This window comes from Rhinolophus hipposideros, assembly GCF_964194185.1.
Source record: "Rhinolophus hipposideros genome assembly, chromosome: 20".
Lineage (NCBI taxonomy): Eukaryota > Metazoa > Chordata > Mammalia > Chiroptera > Rhinolophidae > Rhinolophus > Rhinolophus hipposideros.
Genome location: NC_138066.1, coordinates 7,299,892 through 7,320,756, shown reverse-complemented (window position 1 = coordinate 7,320,756; position 20,865 = coordinate 7,299,892). Strand labels below are relative to the sequence as shown.

The following is a 20,865-nucleotide window of genomic DNA, read 5'->3' as shown; positions in this document are numbered from 1 at the left end:
GGCATAAACCTGGGGCAGTAGCTGCCAAATGGCATGGTTCTTTGTGTTATGGCTAAAGAACTCTATGACCCATTTATATTATCAACTGATGAGCTCTATGCCTTGCCAAGGCAAAGAGGTGGTATTGAGTTGCCTCTCTTCTGACTGCCCACCTATGTAGGGCTTCACTTTTACCAACCATCCTTCTCTTCATCATGCTCTTGTTCATGCTAAACCAATTGCTCCTTTGGAGGGTACAGAAAATGTAAATCAGTCTAGACGATGACTTTCTAGCATTAGCTCTGTATCCAGCTGAATAGTGACCTGTCGATAATTCTCTCTAATACACTATTCATAAAGAAAGTGTGCTTCCTGAACCTGTGTTCCAGGAGTCATCAGCATCACCTGGGGACTTGTTCAAAATGGAAATGGTCAGGACCCACCTCTGACCTACTAAATGAGGAATTCTGGGGCTGGGGCCCAGCAATCTGTGTGCTGTCCAGGTGAGTCTGATGTGCTCCAGTTTGAGGACCACAGCTTGTACAAAGGCTGAAACTGCCACTGTGCCTTCTCCAGCTCAAATAAACTCATGGACAGCTTTCCTAAAAGTGACCCAAGAGATGTCTTTGAAAGGCTTTGAAAGGCGCCCTGAAGGGTTGGGTACTCACTGAGTGGTCCTTAGACTTGTTTTTCATGTTTACTTTTTCATTTCATTTAACTGAAAGCTTTCCAAACTAATTTGATCCTAAAATTCTTCATTCCAATTCACAACTTCAGTACTTGAAGCTCAACACTTCTGAGCTCCAATGTCTATGAACTTGTTCAACCCCAATTGGACTTCTGGCTTAACATCTCCACTGGGTCCTGACTAAAGTCTCAGAGAAAAGTCACAACCACACTCATTCAGATCACAGTCAGATTGCTAGGGTATAAAGGCTGTGGACTTCAGATCCAGCTTTCCATCAATAAAATAGGGAAATAGTAGTAAAGACAGCTCACCATGCAGTAATGATTAAAATTTTACGTAAATAGTACATATAAAAGATCTTTGTAAACTGCATCCTGCTACAAAATGGTCACTATTATGGTGCCAAAAAAAAAAAAATTAAGCCGTGTTTTCAGAGTGGCTATTCCTCAGACTGGCACATAGTAGGTGATCAGTAAATTATAGTGCCCTTTCAAACAGCATAGCCCCAACGTGCTAGGGCAATGCTTAGTCCTGAGGGACCTTGTTCTGGCTGACAAATAAAAATGATGGTAAGTAGCACAGGCACTGTTTTATGTTCCATCTTCCTCAGTATTGATTTGTTTATCAAAAATGTTATTTATAAGGAGCACAAAAATAAACCAGCCCAAATTCTGCAGGCTGTATCATAGGTTCTGAATTAATGAGGTCCAAATTTATGAGGGTTCTGAATTGTTACTCCTTTTTTGTACTCTTGTGTTGTCAGGAGATGGGGTGGGGAGAAAGTGACCGCATTATAGGACAAGGGTCCCCATGTCCCAGGGCTTGTCGCATGTCCCTGCACCCACCCCTTGTCCCTCTCTCCTTCATCCCCTGATGGAGATGAATTTCTGCAGGTACCAGAGTCCGGTTTCTGGAGCTGTGATACGGCTTGCGATATGAACAGAAGCCTCTTAGTTCAGCTCCAATAATTCTATTGTATGAAATTCTGGGTTTTGACCCCGATATTTGATAGTGAGAGAGTTCCTTGTGGGAAGCTCTGTGCCTGAGGAATGAGGTATTTATTCCAGAGTGGAGGGCCTGAGGGAAACAGCGGTCAGATTCTCTTACGTTCCTGATGTGCTAGGACAACGGTGCTCAGCGTTTGGTCCTTGAACCCAGCATCAGCATCACCAGGCAATTTGACAGAAATGCAAAATCCTGAGTCCCATCCAAGATCTACTGAATCAGAAACTCTGGGAGTGGGGCCCAGCATCTATTTTAATGTAGCCGCCTGTTTTTTCTGATGCACACTCAGGTTTGAGAACCACTGATCTGGGAGAAGGGCGGAACTGGGCCAACCAGGCTTCATTCTTCAGAGGGAGAATCCTGGAGCTCGGAACTTAAATAGTGGGTAGTGCCAGGCACCCACAAGGGCCCCAGTAAATGGTCCTTGAACCCACGTGCATAAATCGAGCTTAGGTTGTTTCTCTATTTACTTGATGGCAGTGGGTCTTCTTCCCAGTGGCACATTAGAATCACCTAGACAGCTTCTTAAAACTAGGTTAACCTAAGCCCAGGCCCTGGCCAGCTGAATCAGAATCCCTGGAGTAGTGTCCCGTCTGTGTTTTTAAAAGCTTCCAGATGATTCCGACATGCACCCAGGTTTCAGATCTAATGTAGAAGGAAAAAAATGCCGTTTAGGTTGTGTTTACACTTACCATACATTTTTCCATTAGAAATGTATTTTACCTATTTATATTACAAAAATTGCATACTCATGGTAGAAAAAACAAAAAACTTGGTAAATATAGAAAAAGTGAAAGGAGAGAAGAATAAAAAGACTTGTTTTCTAGCTACCCAAAGGCAGTTGTCAGTATCAGGTATATTTGCTTTCAATCTTTTTTTTTTTTTTTTTTTTTTTTTGCATGGGTTTGAATGTTTTACAGCATTATGATCATATTTAGTATAGAATTTTCTGCCCATTTTCAACTTAACATTGCATCTTAGGTAGTTCTGCACATTGCTATAATTGTTAAATATAGTTTTTAAAACACCTTTGTGGCAACATGACAAAAAATGGCTTTTCTCCTTTTTCACATATACGTATCTCAGGATTGCGTGTAGAGAGTCCTTTCTTTCTTTACAATGCCTACATGTCAAGCGTATTTTGAATGTCAGAAGCAGAACTTGAATGCTCTTTCTCTTTGAAGTTCTTCTCCCAGGGTTGTAACCTGCCCTCAGTCTTTTCCTCACACCACCCCACAGGCAGATGGATGCATTAGGCTGCCGAGGGATAAGATCTTATTGCAGAAAGTTAAGAGAGAAAGGCATAGAAATAGTTTTCCAATGGCTTATAACCACCATTCTACTTGTCAACTTCAACTGATGTTGGGTTTCTCCTAAGCCACAAGGCTATCGTTCCATAGGATGTGGTATGATTAATAAACATACACATACGTAGATCAGACCCATGCCTCTGTACTTTGGAAAGAAAGAAAACAAGTGAATAAGGCAAGAAAGAGCAGGAGGGAAGCTGGGACAAAGGAAGGGATGGTAGGACAAATTGACTGATGTTCTGGTGTGCTCAGTCATAAATGTAAAATGAAGCCATGTGTCCCCCTTTGCTCCCTCTGCTTTCAACATAATCTTCCCAGAACTTTCTTCTTTATTGCAATATATATATATCCATATATATGTGATATATATGAATATATGATATATATGACATATATCAATATGTATGATATATATGTCATATATTCTGCTGCAGAATATATATATTCTTTGTTGTACAGTAATATATATAATATTCCTAAATATGTACTATATATAAATGTTATATGATAGAAATATATTATATATACTTTATATATATTCATAAAATATATATTATATATTTATATATAAATTTATAAAATTACATATGTATTTTTTTCTTGATTGCTTTTACCTTCTGACTTAGCTGCCAATTTGAAATTAAGCTCAACCCCATGGTTGGGTGCGCTGGAGCTGCAACGTTTGTCTTCTTGTTGGTGTCATGGATGCGCCAGGTAATTTTGCCCCATCTTCTTGCAGGACATTATGGGAAGGATGCTTACCGAAGTGGAGGACCTGATCTCCATAACTTCATCTCATCTGGATTTGTCACATTAGGAAGAGGACACACGAAGGGTACAGTGGAAACCATTTTTTACTAAAATACAGAGGTTGCCTAGGGATCCCCGATCTGAATGTGAAGATGGTTTGGAGGCCAGAGGCTTGTCCGGGACAGGAATAAGTGGGGTGGTTTCGTGCAGCTTGTCCTGGTGACATCCATGACTCAGATAGGAGTGACCGGGAGGTCACAGGTGTGACTGTAGAGGGCAATCACAGACTACCAAGAGACATCGATCCTGCTCCACCCAGGGTGTGGAGCAGGACGGAGGCCAATGGCTGCTCCCTGTGGGAGGGGACCACAGGCAGCGTGGTGGCAAGCACTGCCAATGGGTGTGACAGCCTTTGCAAAGTGTTTGTTGTCCTCCTGGCTATTATTCCTTTTTTTTTAAAGCCACATTTTATAAACGGATGTCAATGTTCTGTACTGTGGGTTTCGAAGCCAGCGTGCATGTGGAGAGTTTCAGCGTCCTGAGTGTGTCTGTGGAAACACTCTGACGTGGACAGTAAAGTAGAGGTTATGCAGACCTTCCAGCTGCAAGATGAAAGCTAACGTGGCATTTCTGCTGAGCTGCTTTATGACCTAGCTGACAGCTTGCAGATCATCTGCCGGGGGGGTACGGAAGCCTCGATTCTGTCTTTTGTTTAAACAGAGTCCTGCTAGCGTTGTGAGCATTCTGTCATAGCAAGAGTAATGGCTCCCTAACTCCTTTGATTACCTTCGTAACACCTGTGTACTGTTATAGACCAACTGTGTACTCTGTTGTAGGGATGGTATATCCCTGTGTTCCTCTGAAATATGTGTCTGTTTTAAGTGTGAGTGAACAAGGAACTTTGCAATATTTTCTTACATCCCGTGCACCTACTTTTTAAATTCCCTATGTGATGTTTGTTCATCCTATAGAGAAAAAAAAATATCTGTATCTGTGTATGTATTTTCTGTTGTGTCTATTTGTGTCTAAATAAAGTTTATTGAGGATACAGGTGGCATTTGTGGCTAATAAGAATTGCAGAATCAAATTGGGACCAGAAGGGGAAATGGGCTCGCTCCAGGAGCGGAAATGGGCTGCACAGTTAACCAGGGAAAGACACAATCCTAGTCATACCCATATCAAATCAAATCTGGGATGGCGGGCCCCCATTTCATCCACTTTGTGATAACTACCTATTGCTGTGAAACAAATCAGTCTAAAATGTAGCATTTAAAAATAGTAATAAACATTTATTGACTCACATAGTTTGTGCAGGTCAGGAATTTGGGAGCAGCAGAGCTGGCAGCTTCTGGCTGGGGGTGTCATGAGGGTACTGCCAAGATGTCAGCAGGGGTTGCATCATCTGAAGGCTGGAACTGGGGTTGGGGGACCTGCTTCTAAGATGGTTCCCTCACGTGGTGCTGGCTGTTGGCAGGGGCCTCAGTCTCCCTATGATGTTCTCTCTATAGCTATTTGAGTGTCCTCACAACTTGGTGGCTAGGCTTCCTCAGAGGGGGTGAGCCAAGAAAGACAAAGACAGAAGCCACAATGTCTTTTATGACCACGTCTGTTGGTTACACACCATCACTTTCAAAATATTCTGGCAGTTACACGAGTCAGCCCTATTCAGAATGGAAGATACACAAGAGTGTGACTATCAGGTGCCAAGGATCATCGAAGGCCATTTTGGAGGCTGGCTCCATATTCCTGTGACCCATAGAGCAGAGCTATGAATCTGGATCTTTCCAACAGAGCATGGCAAATCTTACCAAGGTTTCTCAGCTATAGTGGTTTTCCATCTTACCCCGACTCCTTGTAGGTGGTCCACCCTGAAACAACAAACAGTTCAAACAGTAGAATTATTCTCTCTCTCTCTCTCCATATATATATATGCATATGTGTATATATATATGTATATATATGTATATGTACATATATATGTATACAGAGTGTGCTAAAAAATGTATACACATTTTAAGAAAGGAAAAAAACTGTATTAAAATTATACTGACGGTAACCACTTTGAGCACCTCTTATACTTGCAGAAGTCAAATATGACTTGTATTCATCTTCTGTTATCAGTATATATTAAGTATTACAATTTTAATACAGTTTTTCCTTTCTTAAAACGTGTATACTTTTTTTTGGCACCTTCTGTATATACACACATGCATACATATATATGTATATATTTGTGTCTTTTGGTTCATTCATTCATTCAACAAATACTTCCTGAGGCCTACTATGTCCTAAGCAATATTCAGAAATAAAATGTAACCTGCTCTTATGGACCTCACATTCCACCGGGGGAAGCAGACTGTATAAGTTTTTGATAATAAGTGCAAGGAGAAAACCTCAAGCAGCTAAGGGGGCAGGAAGTTCTGTGGCAGGAAGCCGCTCTTGTCACAGACGGCCTCTTGGACAAGGTAATAACTGAGCAGAGACCCACATCCCAGGTAGAGGCCCCAGGAAGACCCTGAGGTAGAAGCTTTCTTGGGGTGTCAAGAAGTAGGAAGGAGGCCAGTGTGAGTGCGTGCAGCAGGATGGAAGAGGCTGAGAGTAGAAGGAGATGGAATCGGAGCCACAGGGGAGTCAGATAGTGTGTGTATCAGACCATGGATATAAGGTTGCTTTCAAATGAATAAACTCCATTAGAGCAACGTAAAGGACATTCTCTAGCCCTACCTGGCCTTTAGGTCACAGTCACCTGGGACATCCAGGAGGCCTAGGTGTGTGTGTGGGGGGGGGGGGCTTTGCTGTGGCCACTGTTTATTATCTCCCCCATCTTAACTTGTGGCCTCGTCCAGCCCTCCTGTGCACGCATGGCCTGTCCCTCCACGTGCATCCTCCTTATCAGATCCTCTTCACCGTTCCCTTCCACCCAAAGGCCTCTGAAACCTCTTTCTAGGAATAGACTCTATGTGTATTTTGTTATGTGTATAATAACTAAAGTTATCACGCTCCCCTCCAGCTACTGCCCTCATTCGCTACTCTCTTTCACATTAAACTCTAAAGGCTATATCTGCAGTCTCCTATTCCTCTTCTTCCATTCTCTTATTTTAAAAATCTTTTATGCTTTTTTATTATGGAACATTTCAACCATATCCCAAAATAGAGAGGCGAGCTTCATGAACCCTCCGCTTCCCATCAGTCAGTTTGCCCAGATCATGTAGAAGCACATCCCAGACACTATCCATTCTCTTTCGCATCCATCTGGACAAATGTGTTATCCCACTACCCCCACTGCTCTTGCCAAGCTCACCGGTGACCTCTGTCTTACTAGGTCACACCTACTGGTCACTTCTAGGCTTCACCTCACTGGCCCTCTCTACAGCTTTGAAGAGCAGACCACTCTTTCCCTTGGAAACACTTGTGTTTCCACTTGATTTCCAAAACACCATGCTGCCATGGTTTTCTTGCTTCCTGGTTGCCCACACCTGACTAGTCTGCTGCATAGCTCCCTCCTTGTCTCTCCAACTTATCCATGTTAGCGTGCCTAAGGGTTCCTTTCTGGAGCCTCTGCTCACCTGGGAAGCAGTATTCACTCCTTAGCTGACCTCACCCAGCCTCCTGGCTTCATGTACTGGAAACTCCCACATTTATATCCCCAGCCAGGACATCTCCCCTGAAACTGACATTACCACATGGATTATTAATAAACATCTAAAACTTAATATGAAGCCAGAGTGAATTCACCTCACCCTCAACCTCTGCCTAAACCCCATCCCTCCCACAGACTTCCATCTTCCTAATGCATCAGGCCAAAGTTTTTTCGTTTTTCATCTCGCCCGGAGTGGAAACCAGATCCTTAAATGGCCCCCATGCCCTGTATGGTGAAGCCCCAGTCCCACTCTGACCTCAACCCCTACTGCTCACACTCGGCTCCATCTGCCTCAGTCTCACAGTTGTCCTCATGCAAGCCAGGTGGGCGACGTACCCCTGTTCCCTTGGCCTGGCAGACCCTTCCTTCCCGAGCAATGCAGCTGACTTGATATTTCATTTCTTTCAATCTGCGCAAATGTCATTTTTTTCGTGAAGGTTTCTGGATTCTCTTTTAAAAACTGCAATTCTTCCCTCCCTTTCCCTGCCTCACTTTGCTCCATAGTTCTGTTTTGACATACTTCATATATTTCTTTTTCCCCCCTCTTATCTCTTACTGGAATGTAAATTTGTCTGCTGAATCCTCAGTGCCTAGAACAGTGTCTTGCATAGAGCCGGTGCTCAACAAATGTGCTTACACAAAATGAATGACTAGAGGGGTTATAGTGGCTGCTTCCTACAAAGGGCCAGTTGCTTCGGAGCTCCTCCTTTTCAGCAAAGGCTTTGGGATTCTCTCTGTCTCTCTCGCCTCTATCTGGCTCCTGGCCTGGTGTAAAGGACCTAATGAACAGTGCAAAATATCGGAAGAGTGGCTGCAGTAGCCAGAACGTCACCATCACTCTGCAAACTGCCTGAGTACAGAAGACAGCTGCAGTGAGCACGTGCGTGTTTACTGCCACTGCCCCCCATGAAGACTAAGGCCGGGTGTGGCCGGGATGCTCCAGTGGAGGTCATTGGAATGAATGATATTGATGTGTGGGGATTTCTAGGAAGAGTCTCAAGGGAAAAAAAAAGCACAAGCCCCCTGGTCTAAGGAGGTAGAGCAGTGATATAGAGGGAGGGGTTGGAGAGATTTTAGGGGCTGGGCCCAGGGTACCTGCTCCCTGAGAGGGTAATGAAGCAGAGCTGGGTTCTCACATTCAGCAAACTTAACAGGCACTAGCCAGTGATGAGTCTGGGTAAATGGTCTGCCAGGAGTAAGAGAGCAGGGCAAGGGAACGCAAGGACCAGAGCCTTTTTGTCTGTGTGATGCGTGGGAGATATTAGAGTGCAAGAGGTGGGGAGCTTTTGATGATGAAAAGGCCTAAGAGTAACTGGTAACTGTGAGTGGGTGGCGGGCTGCATCAAGTGGAGAAGTAATCAAAGCAGAAGGCAGGGACCCGCTTCAGCTTCTTCAGGTTCCATGTGGGCTATGGACGTCCCAACCAGCACTGTCCTTCTTGCTGGCTTCCCTCAGCCCTTTCCTGAGCCCCACTGCTGGTCCAAACCCCATGCACACCTGAACCTCTGCTCTCCTTTCCCACCCGCTCATTTTTCTGGGCACTGCCATGGCCTTCTGCGATACAGGATTCAAAAGTAGGTCTTCTCTTCTAGAAAAGAAAAAATGGATGAGTAGGCGTCTACAAAACTGCAGGCTGCCACCCGTATACCAGGATTTGAGCAAGAGCCTACAGACCATCTTGTGGATGTGGCAAGGGAACCCCTAAGCCATTTGGCCAAATAAATCCAGCTTAGATATTTTCACATTCTGGGGACCCAGGGGAGTGAGTGGGAAAGGCTGGACTCCAGATAAAATGCACAACTCAAAGGCATCTGGTCTCCATGGCAACAGTGAGCCAGCTGGAAAGCCAGAGAGAAGGAAGGCTGGGACTGACTTGCTGGAGATTGGCCTCTGAGAAGCCAGTACCACCTGGGAGCATTCTTTCCTGTACCTCTCCGTAGACCAGAGATCGGCAGGCAGTAGTGGGAAGAGGGCAGAGAATTCTGGGGTTCCGGGCTGAGGGCATCAAAGATCTAAGCTGTCTACCAATTGTTCTGATCTGCACATGTGGGACAGCTCCCTTGTTAGCTCTGTGCCTGCTCACTCCTGATTCATGGCTGAATATCAAGAACGAGGCACTGACTTGGTGTGCTCAGGTTTACTCAGTGGTATTTGGCATGCTCCAGGCCAGCACGTACAGGCAGTCCCTACGCCTTTCACTCAGGAAAACATGTGGCAGCAGTGTGACTACATATTTTGTTAGAATTGCGTCAACCTCACCTGGTGGCTAACCGGTTAATAGTGATTGCATCAGAAACAGAGACGGGGCCGCATGAACGCTGAACTTGATACTTACCCAGTCGAATCCATTTCTCAATGTAACTGCTGTTCAAACAAAATCAAAGGAAATACGGCAAAACAAAGCCCAGTGCAATACCTTTGAAAGTTTCTTGTTTGGATACTGACGTTGGTGATCTCAGCCATTTTGCTCAAAAGCAGCTATTCTACAAATCCCATTTCCCATGTTGCTTTGCCTAACAAGAACACCCATGACCAATCAGGAAGAGAGTGCTGTGATTCTCCTCAACCTGGCGCAGGACCATGTCTCCACTTGTATTAATTCGGGCAGCAGTTAAACCTTGCAGTTCCATCTGAGGAGCTTGGTAGCCTGGGCCCACTTCCTGAGCCACTCAAAAGTCTACCTGTAAGGTAGGACCATCCAGTTTGCCACTGGAAGACCCACTTGAGGCACTGAGGAAGTTGGTCCACAACCTTTCCATCCTCCTTTGGCTCACCTCCTTCTGCCAGCACTGCTTGGGTCAAAATGGCACATTGATAAGTGACGTGGTATCTAAGCTGTCACCCAACTCTCAGTACCTGGGTAAATGGTGGCGCGGAGATACATTCCCATCCATCATTCCATCTGCTGAGTGCTGGACCATACATGTGTCCCTGTTTAATGCTTGTGCGTGGGCCTGCTGCCATTGGCCCATGTAGGTGTTGGGCCAGTCCACTGGGACAATCTACTGGGCTGGTGGAAGGAGAGGAGACATAGCACAGGGCAGAGGAGGGGGTCAGGATGCACTGTAAGTCTCCTTGCCTTGGGAAGTTTCAGCTCTTACCTGTAGGGTACGTGGATATTGTCCTCAAAAGAGGAGTGACCCAGGTACAGATAGATATCCCATAGGCTCCAGCAGTGGGGCAAGAGAGAAGTCTTTTTGGTACGTTGAGATCAGAGAAGTATGATCTCTCCTCAGCTTCTGCCTACCTGACTCTTCTGCTCAGGCAGCAGGCGGAGGCACACAGGACAGTTTTAGTGCCTTTAGTCCTTTAGTCCTGGTGGGCTTTTTAAATCCTGCTTGGGAGATAATAGAGGACCAAGTTCTGTTTTGCCAGAGGCTGGCTTGCCTAGCTGAAGGTCTAGCAGCCCAGAGTTGTGCTCTTCTCTTTTTCCAATTGCTTATTAGTGCCAGATCTGAGATTTCTCTTGCCATGACCCACGGTTCAAGCTGGCCCCAGAGGCAGGTCCGTGGCCAGTACAGTCTCTTCCTGGCACTGTTCTTGGCACTGACTGGTCATCCAAGTTGGGAATCTCCCCTTCCCATGAGCCAGCGCTTGGCATTAGCTCCCTTCATTCTCTGCTGCTGACTGCCAAGAGTAGCAGAAACCCTGACAGCTAAGCTATGTGGCTGTCAAGTCCTGGGAAGGTGATGGGAATGCCACCTCTATACCAGCTGGAGTCTGTGGCCAGGAGAAGACAACCTCTCAATCAATAGTTGCCAGGATTTCATGGTGACCTGGAAGTGGGGAAGAATACTGATGGTCTCAGGGACTCGGGACCCCACTGCCTGGAACATAACCATAGAATTCTGTGTCACTGTTTTATGGAGATTATGTATGTGGTAGAATAAAGAAATCCAGGTCCTGCCTACCTGGAGTCATGGCCTCAGCCTCAGTCTTAATCCCCTACAAATAGTGATCTAAACTTCCCTCATTAGATGGTTGTAGAAGAAGAAAAATGGTGAGAAGAGGGTCATTGGAGTCAGACATACTCATTCACTCCTGGCTCCACAACTTGCTAGCTGTGCGACCTTGACCTCTGTGACATTTGTCTATAAAACAAGGGAGTAGTAACACCTACCGTACAGGGCTAGTGTGTAATTGTGTGAGATACCGCATGCACCAGAGCGCTACGCATGCAAGCAATGGTAGGTCTTCATATCATTCATAGCTTCAGAGTACTGTAGAACCTTATTACTCCAAGGATAATGCTAGGACCAGCAGCGCGGGCATCCCCAGGGAGCTAGTGAGAAATGCAGACTCTTGGGCCCTGAATCTACTGAATCAGAATGTTCATTGTAACAAGATCTTTAGGTGATTCATGTGCACATTAAAGCTTGAAAAGCACTGGTATGGAAGAATTTTTGCTTTAAGAGTGGTCCCTCAATGGTCTTCAAGGTCACTTCCATTTCTGAGATTCATTTGCCATGAAATCTCATTTCGTAACTAGCAGAGGAGGGAAGAAATACCTTGAGGAGAACCATTTGAGCCTTGAGGGCTGATGCAAACAGACCTCCTAAGACTCCAGATGTCAGAGTCACAGAGGTTCGTCTGTTTCAATCAAACTTAAGTATTAATTGAGCAACGATGAGTAAACAATGCCTGCCTTCAAGAAGCCAGGCAGTACAATCCCTGCGAAGCAAATGGGAAGTACCATGGAGTAGAAGAGTGGAGGGGGCTTAAAGGAGGACAATATTGCCTCTGAATGGTGGGATCCTAAATGGCCTCCTACAGGAGACAGGAGTTGCAGGCAGGAAGAATGTGACTAGCCAGGAGTGAATCAGGGTAGACATTTCAGGTGTGGTGCCTCCTGAACAAAGGCATGGAAGTGGAAATGCTCATGTGACGGGGACATAAAATGCCTGTAGGAGGTGCAGGAAAACGAAAGGGCCATAGGATCCCTGTAGTGGGGCAGCAGGAAATGGAACTAGAAAGGTGAGTTGGAGACAGTGTCCTAGGTCCTCCAGGCACACAACATGGGCTGAGTTCAGAATCCTAGTTGATTATCACTACCCATCCCTCTTGCCACCTTTCTCCTCTTCTGCGTTTAAGAATAAAACTAAGAAGCAAAAGAAACACAAAAGGCTGGCCTGTGTATGAGGCTGACTCCACGGGCAGTGACAGACATAGCACATTTAGGGTCAACTCCCCAGGTCTCTATTTTCCCCACCAAGAGTGTCTTCCCTTGCCTGAGTCATGGTGTGAGTAGCTCAGGCTGTAGAGCTGAAAGGAGTTGAGAGGGCTCATGGATTCAGTGCTCACTGGAGACTCAACTATGCCCCAGCCATTGATTTTCTGATTTGCTGTGTCAAGCCTCAGTTTCCTCATGCAAATCAGAGCATTGAAGATGAATAAGACCCTTTGTTCTCTGATATTCTGGGGTTGTTTCAGGATAAGACAACTCCTAAATGTAAAACTGCTGCATGGAATAAGACGGGCAGCTTTTCTTTCAAAGGAAGGCTTTAAGTTTAAACACCCCCATGTGTTCTCAGAGTGGCTTATTCTTCTGTTCATACTCTAAGAAACCTGCAAGAAGACCCTCCAGACATGTGCATAATGCTGCAGAGAAGTGATTTTTCTTTTCTGAGGTTAGCAGCAGATCGTTCATAGTTCATACCTGAAGGCCCTTCCACCAGCATTAGATAAATGTATGCCTTGGGTTTAGAGGGTCAGAGCTTATGAAGTATTCATTCTTTGAATAGGATTGATGTTAGATTCATATTCTCTTTATCTGCTTCCCAGTGAATCATTTTGCTTTTGCCCTGGGAGAGCAGTTCTGGGGGAGCATAATGATTTTCTAGTTTTTGACTAAGTGCAATTGAACGCAGATGCCTGAACCCCGAATCCATTCAACTGAAATAGACAGGGCTGTGGCATGGATGCCATCTATGTCCAGATCAAATCTTGGCAGATTTAGCAGAAGCTTACGTTTGTGCAAATGAAGGTGTGGGTCCCTTAGCAAATGGCACTCTTAGCTACTCAAGTGCTTAAGTAGGACTCTACATGCTATCCTTGACATTTTTCTCTCCCTCATCACCCACATCCAAAGTCCATTACCATTCCATCCCATTCTCTTGATCTTGCCCACTGCTTGCCCCCATCTTAGCCAGCCTCCGAATCCACGACTCCCTCCCTTCCCACCTAGACAACTTGCAAAGACCTCCTGCAAGGGGTTCCATTCTTGCCCCCACATCCTGTCCTCTACTGACCAGCCAGAGTAAACTAACTTATTCTAACCTAATTTAACCTGACTTCATCCAATGTACCTAATCTAACCTAAAGCTAAGATCCGTTGTCACTTCTGCTTCATAAAACTTCAAAGGTTCTCTACTGAAGGCAGAGTCTTAAATATCCCCCTAACTCTTTGGAATGGAGCTCGCCCATCATAGAAATACTGACTGAGTTCAAAACTCTTACATGACAGCATGTGCATGCTCTCCCTCCCTTCCTCTGTGGACATGAGTCTGGAGCAAAGCAAATATATGGCTTGCAAGGCCTGCACCATCTGGCCCCTGCTCAGTGATGGAGCCCCTTGGGCTACTGTTCTTCACTGCATTCTTGCCCAAATGGGTTTCCTGTTCATTCTTCCCTCCTATGGGCCTTGGCACAAGCTGATTTTTCTGTCTGGAATGTTCTTCTCCTTTGGTCCTTAACAAAATAATCTACTTGTGGTTCAGGACTCTGTTTAAATTTCCCTTCTTTAAGTTTGCCTTGTTCTTCACGTGGAAATCAGGTCTGCCATTATGTTTTCTAATTGCGCCCTTAATAGTTGCTTTCCCATGCTCTTCAAAAAATATTTGTAATTTGTATGATTTCTTGCCTGATGTCTATCTTTGCCTCTAACTATGGGAACAGGGACTGCATCTGGTATGTTTACCACTGTGCTTCCCATGGCTGGCACATCATTGATGATCAACCGATATTTGTGAATGAATGAGTGAAGGGATGAAGGGATGAATTGAAACAACACTAAACTGGGAGTCGAGAGACTTGAGAAGTTGTTGCAAGTGATTGGAGTCTTGGAAAAATTGCTTCACCTGTCTGGGTTTATGTCTCCCTTCCTATAAATTTTTTCTACAAGAAGCTTTCTAGTCCCGATGTTCCAAGATGTGTGCATGTGTGCTGAAACAGGGATGTTGGAGGCTGTTTTCTGTGTTCTTTCTTCAGTCATTTCCAGAGCTGTTCTCCACCCCTTACACCTCTATGAGAATTGATACCTCTTTATATTTTATTTCACTGTACTCTTTATGACTCCAATCACATGCATTTGAAACACGCAAAAAAGAATACAATATATTCACCATTCTGCATCTTACTTTTTAAACTTAATATAGCTTGGAGATCATTCAGTAGTCATACAGATAGATCTAGTTCTATCATTTTTCGCCCCAATGGTTGCTTAATAATCCATCCTATTGTACCTTTATTTATATAACCAATAGGAGGCCTACCACTTGTTTTATTTTCGCTACTTTTTATTTTTTAAATATTTTTATTTAGAAATAATTTCAAACTTACATAAAAGTTAAAAAAGTGGTATTAAAATTCCTATATACCCTTCAAATTGTCCAAATTTTGACATTTTATTACATTTGTGTTATGATTCTCTTTATCTGTCTCTCTGTCCTGTCTTTGTATATTTACATAAATAGTATATATATATATATGCATAAACATGCATATATATACATTTTTTATTTTTTGTAAAACTATATATAATTGTTATTTTTAATATTTGAGAGTAAGTTACAGATATAAAGGCCCTTTACCCCTAAATACGTAAGTGTGTATTTCCTGATATCAAGGACATACTAATACATATCCACAGTATGATTATCAAATTCAGAAAATTAACATTGTTAAAATAGCATTACCTAATCTATAGCTTTTATTCAGATGTACCACTAGTGTCCTTTATAGCAAAAGGAAAATCCTTTTCTTGGCCCAGGATCACATGTGATTAGGTTTATTTCTAAGCATTTGGTCATCTTGATTGCTGTTTGCAACTGGAGTTTCTTTACCATTATGACCACCGACTGGTTATGCTTGTGTATATGAAGGCCATTGATTAATAATATATCCTACTGTCAGTTTATTTTATTGTTTGAGTTATTTTTATCATTGATATTCCAGGTACACTATAATGTAATATGCGGATAGAGGTAGTTTTGCTTCTTCTTTATCCTTATACGTTTAATTGATTTCTCTTGTCTGATTGCATTGGCTTAATACCACTGGTACCATGTTGAATAGTAACAGAGATAGAGGGCATCCTTGTCTTTTATCTAATGTTAGTAAAAATGCTCTAGATCTTTCTCATTAAATATTGTCTTAAGGACCAAGGTAGATAGATAGAAAACAGATAGACAGATATGTAGATATATGTTGATTCAGATTGATTCATGTTTAAAAAAAGTATCCCTCAATTCTTATTGTCTTGAACTATTTTTAAAATGTGGAATTAATATTAAATTTTGTCAAAAGCTTTTCCAGCATCTATGGAGGTAATCTATATACCCCCCTTAGATTATTAATATTATGGTAATATTAATGGATATCTTAACATTTACTCAATCTCGCATTCCTGGAATAAATCTCACGTGGTCATGTTGTATTATTTTCTTAATATGGTACTGAAGTCTATTTGTTAATGTTTCATTGAGTGTTTTATATCAATATTCATGAATGATACTGGTCTATAGTTTTCTTTCTTGTGCTACCTCTATCATGTTTAGTATCAGTGCTACACTAGCTTTATTAAAAGAATTGGGAATTTTCCTTCATTCTCAATGTTCTAGAACCACGTGTTCAACGCCTTCATATACACAAGCATAACCAGTCGGTGGTCATAATGGTAAAGAAACTCCAGTTGCAAACAGCAATCAAGATGACCAAATGCTTAGAAATAAACCTAATCACATGTGATCCTGGGCCAAGAAAAGGATTTTCCTCCTGCTATAAAGGACACTAGTGGTACATCTGAATAAAAGCTATAGATTAGGTAATGCTATTTTAACAATGTTAATTTTCTGAATTTGATAATCATACTGTGGATATGTATTAGTATGTGCTTGATATCAGGAAATACACACTTACGTATTTAGGGGTAAAGGGCCTTTATATCTGTAACTTACTCTCAAATATTAAAAATAACAATTATATATATAGTTTTACAAAAAATATAAAATGTATATATATACATGTTTATGCACATACATAATATTTATGTAAATATACAAAGACAGAACAGAAAGACATGTGGGACTATCTGGTCTTTGAAGATTTGAAATAACTCTCCTATAAAACCATCAGGGCCTAGTAATTTGCAGGGCAATTTATTAACAATTTTCATGATAAGATGTGTATTATTTTTGCTATTTAATTTATTTAAAAAATCTTTGGTTTTAAGTTGGTTTGTACTTTTTTTTTTCTAGTAGTTATCTTTGTACCGAATGTTTAATGCTCCCTAGTCTCAAATGTTTATTTAACCTTTTCCATCTGGTTTATCAGTTTTTATTGAATCCTTTAACATACACCTTTTGCCTATACAATAATAAATATAGTTACTCTACTTTCTCCCCCCATTTTTAATTGCATTATTTCTACTTTGGCACATAGATATAGCATCTCTATATTAGCTATCTATCCTCTTAACCACCTGTGTTTTAGTCTTTGAGTTTTATAGATATAGATATACCTGTATGCCCATCATGAAGTTTGCCCAGTCATCTCATGGATGGATGAAGCGCATATCTTCCAATAGATTGCTCAGGAAGGGCTCGTGGATGCAGAATTCCCTGTTGTATCTCGAAACTGTTCTATAGCCTTGACACTTGAAGGAAAGTTTGCCTAGTTATAAAATTCTAGGTTCACACTTTCTTTCCTTGAGTTTTTTTTTTTTAACGCTACTCCATTGTTGCCTTCCTTTGTATACTATGTTTTAGAAGACTGATGACAGTTTATTTTTCTTCTGATTTTTTTTTTTTTTGAAAGTCGGGAATTTTTGTTTGTTTGTTTATCTTTGAAGTCTATTAGTTTTACTAGGACATCAGAGATGATCATTCTTGGTACATTTTCCAGGTGTCTGTTGGTTTCTTTCAATATGTACCAATAGGTCTTTTTTTTTAATTTAAAGAAAGTTTTATTGAGTTATAGCTTTATATATGTTATCTTCCATGCTTTTGTTTTTTCTTGAGGGACTGCAGTTACCAATATGCTGATTTTTCTTTCTGTTTTTCAGTGCAACCACTTTCTATCGAATTCTTTTTGCTTTCATTAGTTCATTTTTATTCTCTTGATTGCTTTCTTGCCTTCATCAATGCCGTTAGTAAGTTTCATTTTTACTTTATTCTGTTTTAGACATCATATACTTTAGTCTTCATTTTGTCTTTTTCTTTATCTTTCCCAAGTTCAATGAATTCTCTTTAAATCTATCTCCCTCACTTTTTGTCACTTGTTTTTAGTTTTTTGATTTTCTGTTCTGAGCAATTTAAAAAATAATAACTACAAATGTGTCTTTGAGATTATTTAATTTATCTTTGAGTATTTTGTTCTCTTCTGCTTCATGGTTATTTTTGTGTAGTGTGGGAAGAAAATTTTCATCAGTGGAGGTGTTGGGATTCTAATTTTATGGCTTTTAACAGTAGATTTATGTGTTCATTCATATTTCTTCTATCCATTTTTTCATTTTGTGCAGTTATAAGATTCCTATTTTAATGGCAGCATTTTCTTTTTTGTTTTTAGTTAACTCATTTGATTTTTATAAGCTTTTAACAATTAAATTTATTGTGGTAGCATTACTTAATAATGTATAAATTCAGGTGTACAACTCATAATGTGACATTTCTATACTCTATTTTTTGTTTATCACCCGAGGTCTAGTCTCCTTCTTTTTCTATTAGTATTGAAAAGTACAATTTCTCAAATGAATTTATCATCATCATCATCATCATCATCATCATTAAGGAGATAGGAGATATGTGTCCTTTGATTTTTTTTTTTTTTTGCTTTTGTCTTACAGGACTCCACCCCAACCTTGTGCTTCTTTTCCCTTTTACCAGCCAACCTCCCAAGAGCTTCTCTCCCTTCCTTTTTCCCTTCTTTTCATCCAGAAGCAATGCTTTAGAAGGCTGTCATTTTGAATTGTATTTAGTCGGTACTTTGAGCTATCTGGACATTTTTTCAGTGTTTTCACACTTAGAGTGAACTTTCTCATTCCAACAGTAGTTATAAATCATTCTTAGGCCTGCTGCTATCTCTCCTCTTCTCTCTTTCACATAGTTTTTTCTTTCTTTTCTTTTTTTTCTAAACTTCCCTTCTTCACCACAGGGCTTGTAGTGGGAGTCAAAAGATAACTTGCTGACATTTATTTATTTTTATTAAAAGTAATTTAAAATCTGGCCATTTTTTATTTTCTGGTAATGCTGAGCACACAGCTAGAAATAACAGGCCTGGAATTAAGGCCAGGGATGCTTTTGGTTGTATTATACAACAGAGAGATGATAGGGGTTTTGGAATATACTGGTATATGCATAAAGCCACATATGTGAAGTAAAGTCATACTTGATCAGTCATAGTGCATGGCCTTGTGGGTAATGCAATGGTCCCTTCCTACGTTTGCTGCTGACTATGGAAAACCCTAACCAGTGATTATTAATTCTACTAATTAAATGTAGGACTAAATAGTATGTCATTAACAGGTATGGAATTATACGATCACCCCATTTTCCATTTTCTTTGAGTGGCAGATGCAAGACAAGAGGACAGAGATCAGGACAATTTTTATGGAAATGTTGAGCCATGCTGCAGGTAAAGGGTTTTAGCAGATGATGCAACCCTTCAGGAAAAGATCTAGACTACTTTCCACTACCAAAGATCCCTGAGAAAAATGAAATCTCCAGATCTAAGGACTCATCTTTGTCTTCTTTCTTCTTCTTTTGCTTTTTCTCCAGAATTTGATGCTATGGACTTCCCACTCTTACTTGAAAGTAATTTCTCATGATGCTATACTATACTTTCTCTTTGACCTTACCTTTTTTGTCTCCTTTTCTGGGTATAGTTTCCTTCCATCACTCTACAAATATGCGTAATTTCCAAGCTCTGTGTTAACCCTGTATTTTTTCTTTCTTAAAACTTTCCCTTAGAGGTTGTACTTATATGCATGACTCCTATCATCATCATTCCTAGAATAAATATGCTAAAATCCATCATCTCTCTCAGCCTTTGTCTTTTTGATGAACTCTACTGATAGTCTTTTAGCAGAATAGTGGCACTGGAGGTGGGAAGGAAGAGAACTGCCTGCATTTTCTGCCATCGTTTCAAACTCAGCAAGTCCTAAGCTGAATCTGCATCTTTCCTCTAAAACCAACTTCTATTTTTTACTAAATTTATTGGAGTGACATTACCAACTTTATTTTTTAACATCATTTCCCTCTAGTTGCCCAAGCCCAAACTAAAAGTGTGACCATCATTTTTGCTTGATTTTTCAGATACGCGCTTCCCCCATCCTTATTCTATTGATTCATCTTCAACACATATTTTGAATCTTCCACATTTGTTCAATTTCCCAATACAAAGTTTTTCATCTCACTTTCAATTTAACTTAACAGCGACCGAACTGGAATCTCTTCCTTTACCACATCTGTTCTGCACCTTCCCACAGTCCAATTAGCAGATTAATCCTTCTTCAATATCATTTTCAGCAAATCAAACTCTTGCTCAGAATCCTAGAGTGTCTCCCCATTTTCTCTATTTCTTCCTTCTCCTAGGCATTCACGTTCCTCCACTTTCCCAGTCATTTTGATTGCCTTCTCCTCAGTCATATATGGGTAGCCTGTCTGGTGTACTTGACCTTTCACGGAATGTACAGTATTCTATTTGCTCTCCTGAAACCCCAGATGTCTATTCTCCCTCCTTTTCGCTTACTTTAAATCCCACTCATACTTGATGGCCCCACATAAATCTTGCTTTTTTTTCTTCACTTTAATCTCCAAGAGTTTCCCCCACACCCAAGTGCTTCCATCAGGTCTTTCTGGGGCTCTTCTTAATCCCTCGAGAGATTGATAAACTAAGACTACATGCTTCCCTCCACACACGCCCAACCTTGTGGAATAGAGGCAAGGAAACTACAATAAGCACTTTCAACTCAGAAAGGGGAGGAAGGGGAGGCACTTGCCAGGCACTGGTCCTTAGCAATTTTAAAACCTTTCTCAGCAGACGTTGTGAGAGGTCTCTGATCTGGGTTAGAGGATGTTCCTTGATTAGGCTGCAGTTCTGCTCTCTGGAGGGGCTTCCTGTCCAGTGTTTGCCATGGCTCCTGGCTCTGCCTTCCAGGAGGATTCTCATTGTCCAGAAGACATCAGGTTCCCTGTTCTTTTGGCTGTACAACTTTGTTAAACAGCAGGTTTCTTACCTATTTTATTCCTGTCACCTCTACATGGTAGTCAACTGATGCA

At 41.6% G+C, this 20,865-nt stretch overlaps 1 protein-coding gene across 3 annotated transcripts in view; it reads left to right on the top strand.

The window, feature by feature from the left end:
- The window catches only part of SHISA6 (shisa family member 6), a 300,884-nt gene that overhangs the window by 138,370 nt on the left and 141,649 nt on the right, over positions 1-20,865 (top strand). For 2 of the 3 annotated variants that reach the window (XM_081027615.1, XM_081027614.1), the window contains exon 3: positions 3,722-3,817. The exons of the other annotated variant lie outside the window; for it this stretch is intronic. In XM_081027615.1, the coding sequence (XP_080883741.1) occupies positions 3,722-3,817 (96 nt within the window). The remainder of the gene's footprint in view (positions 1-3,721; positions 3,818-20,865) is intronic. 3 annotated transcript variants of the gene reach the window in all.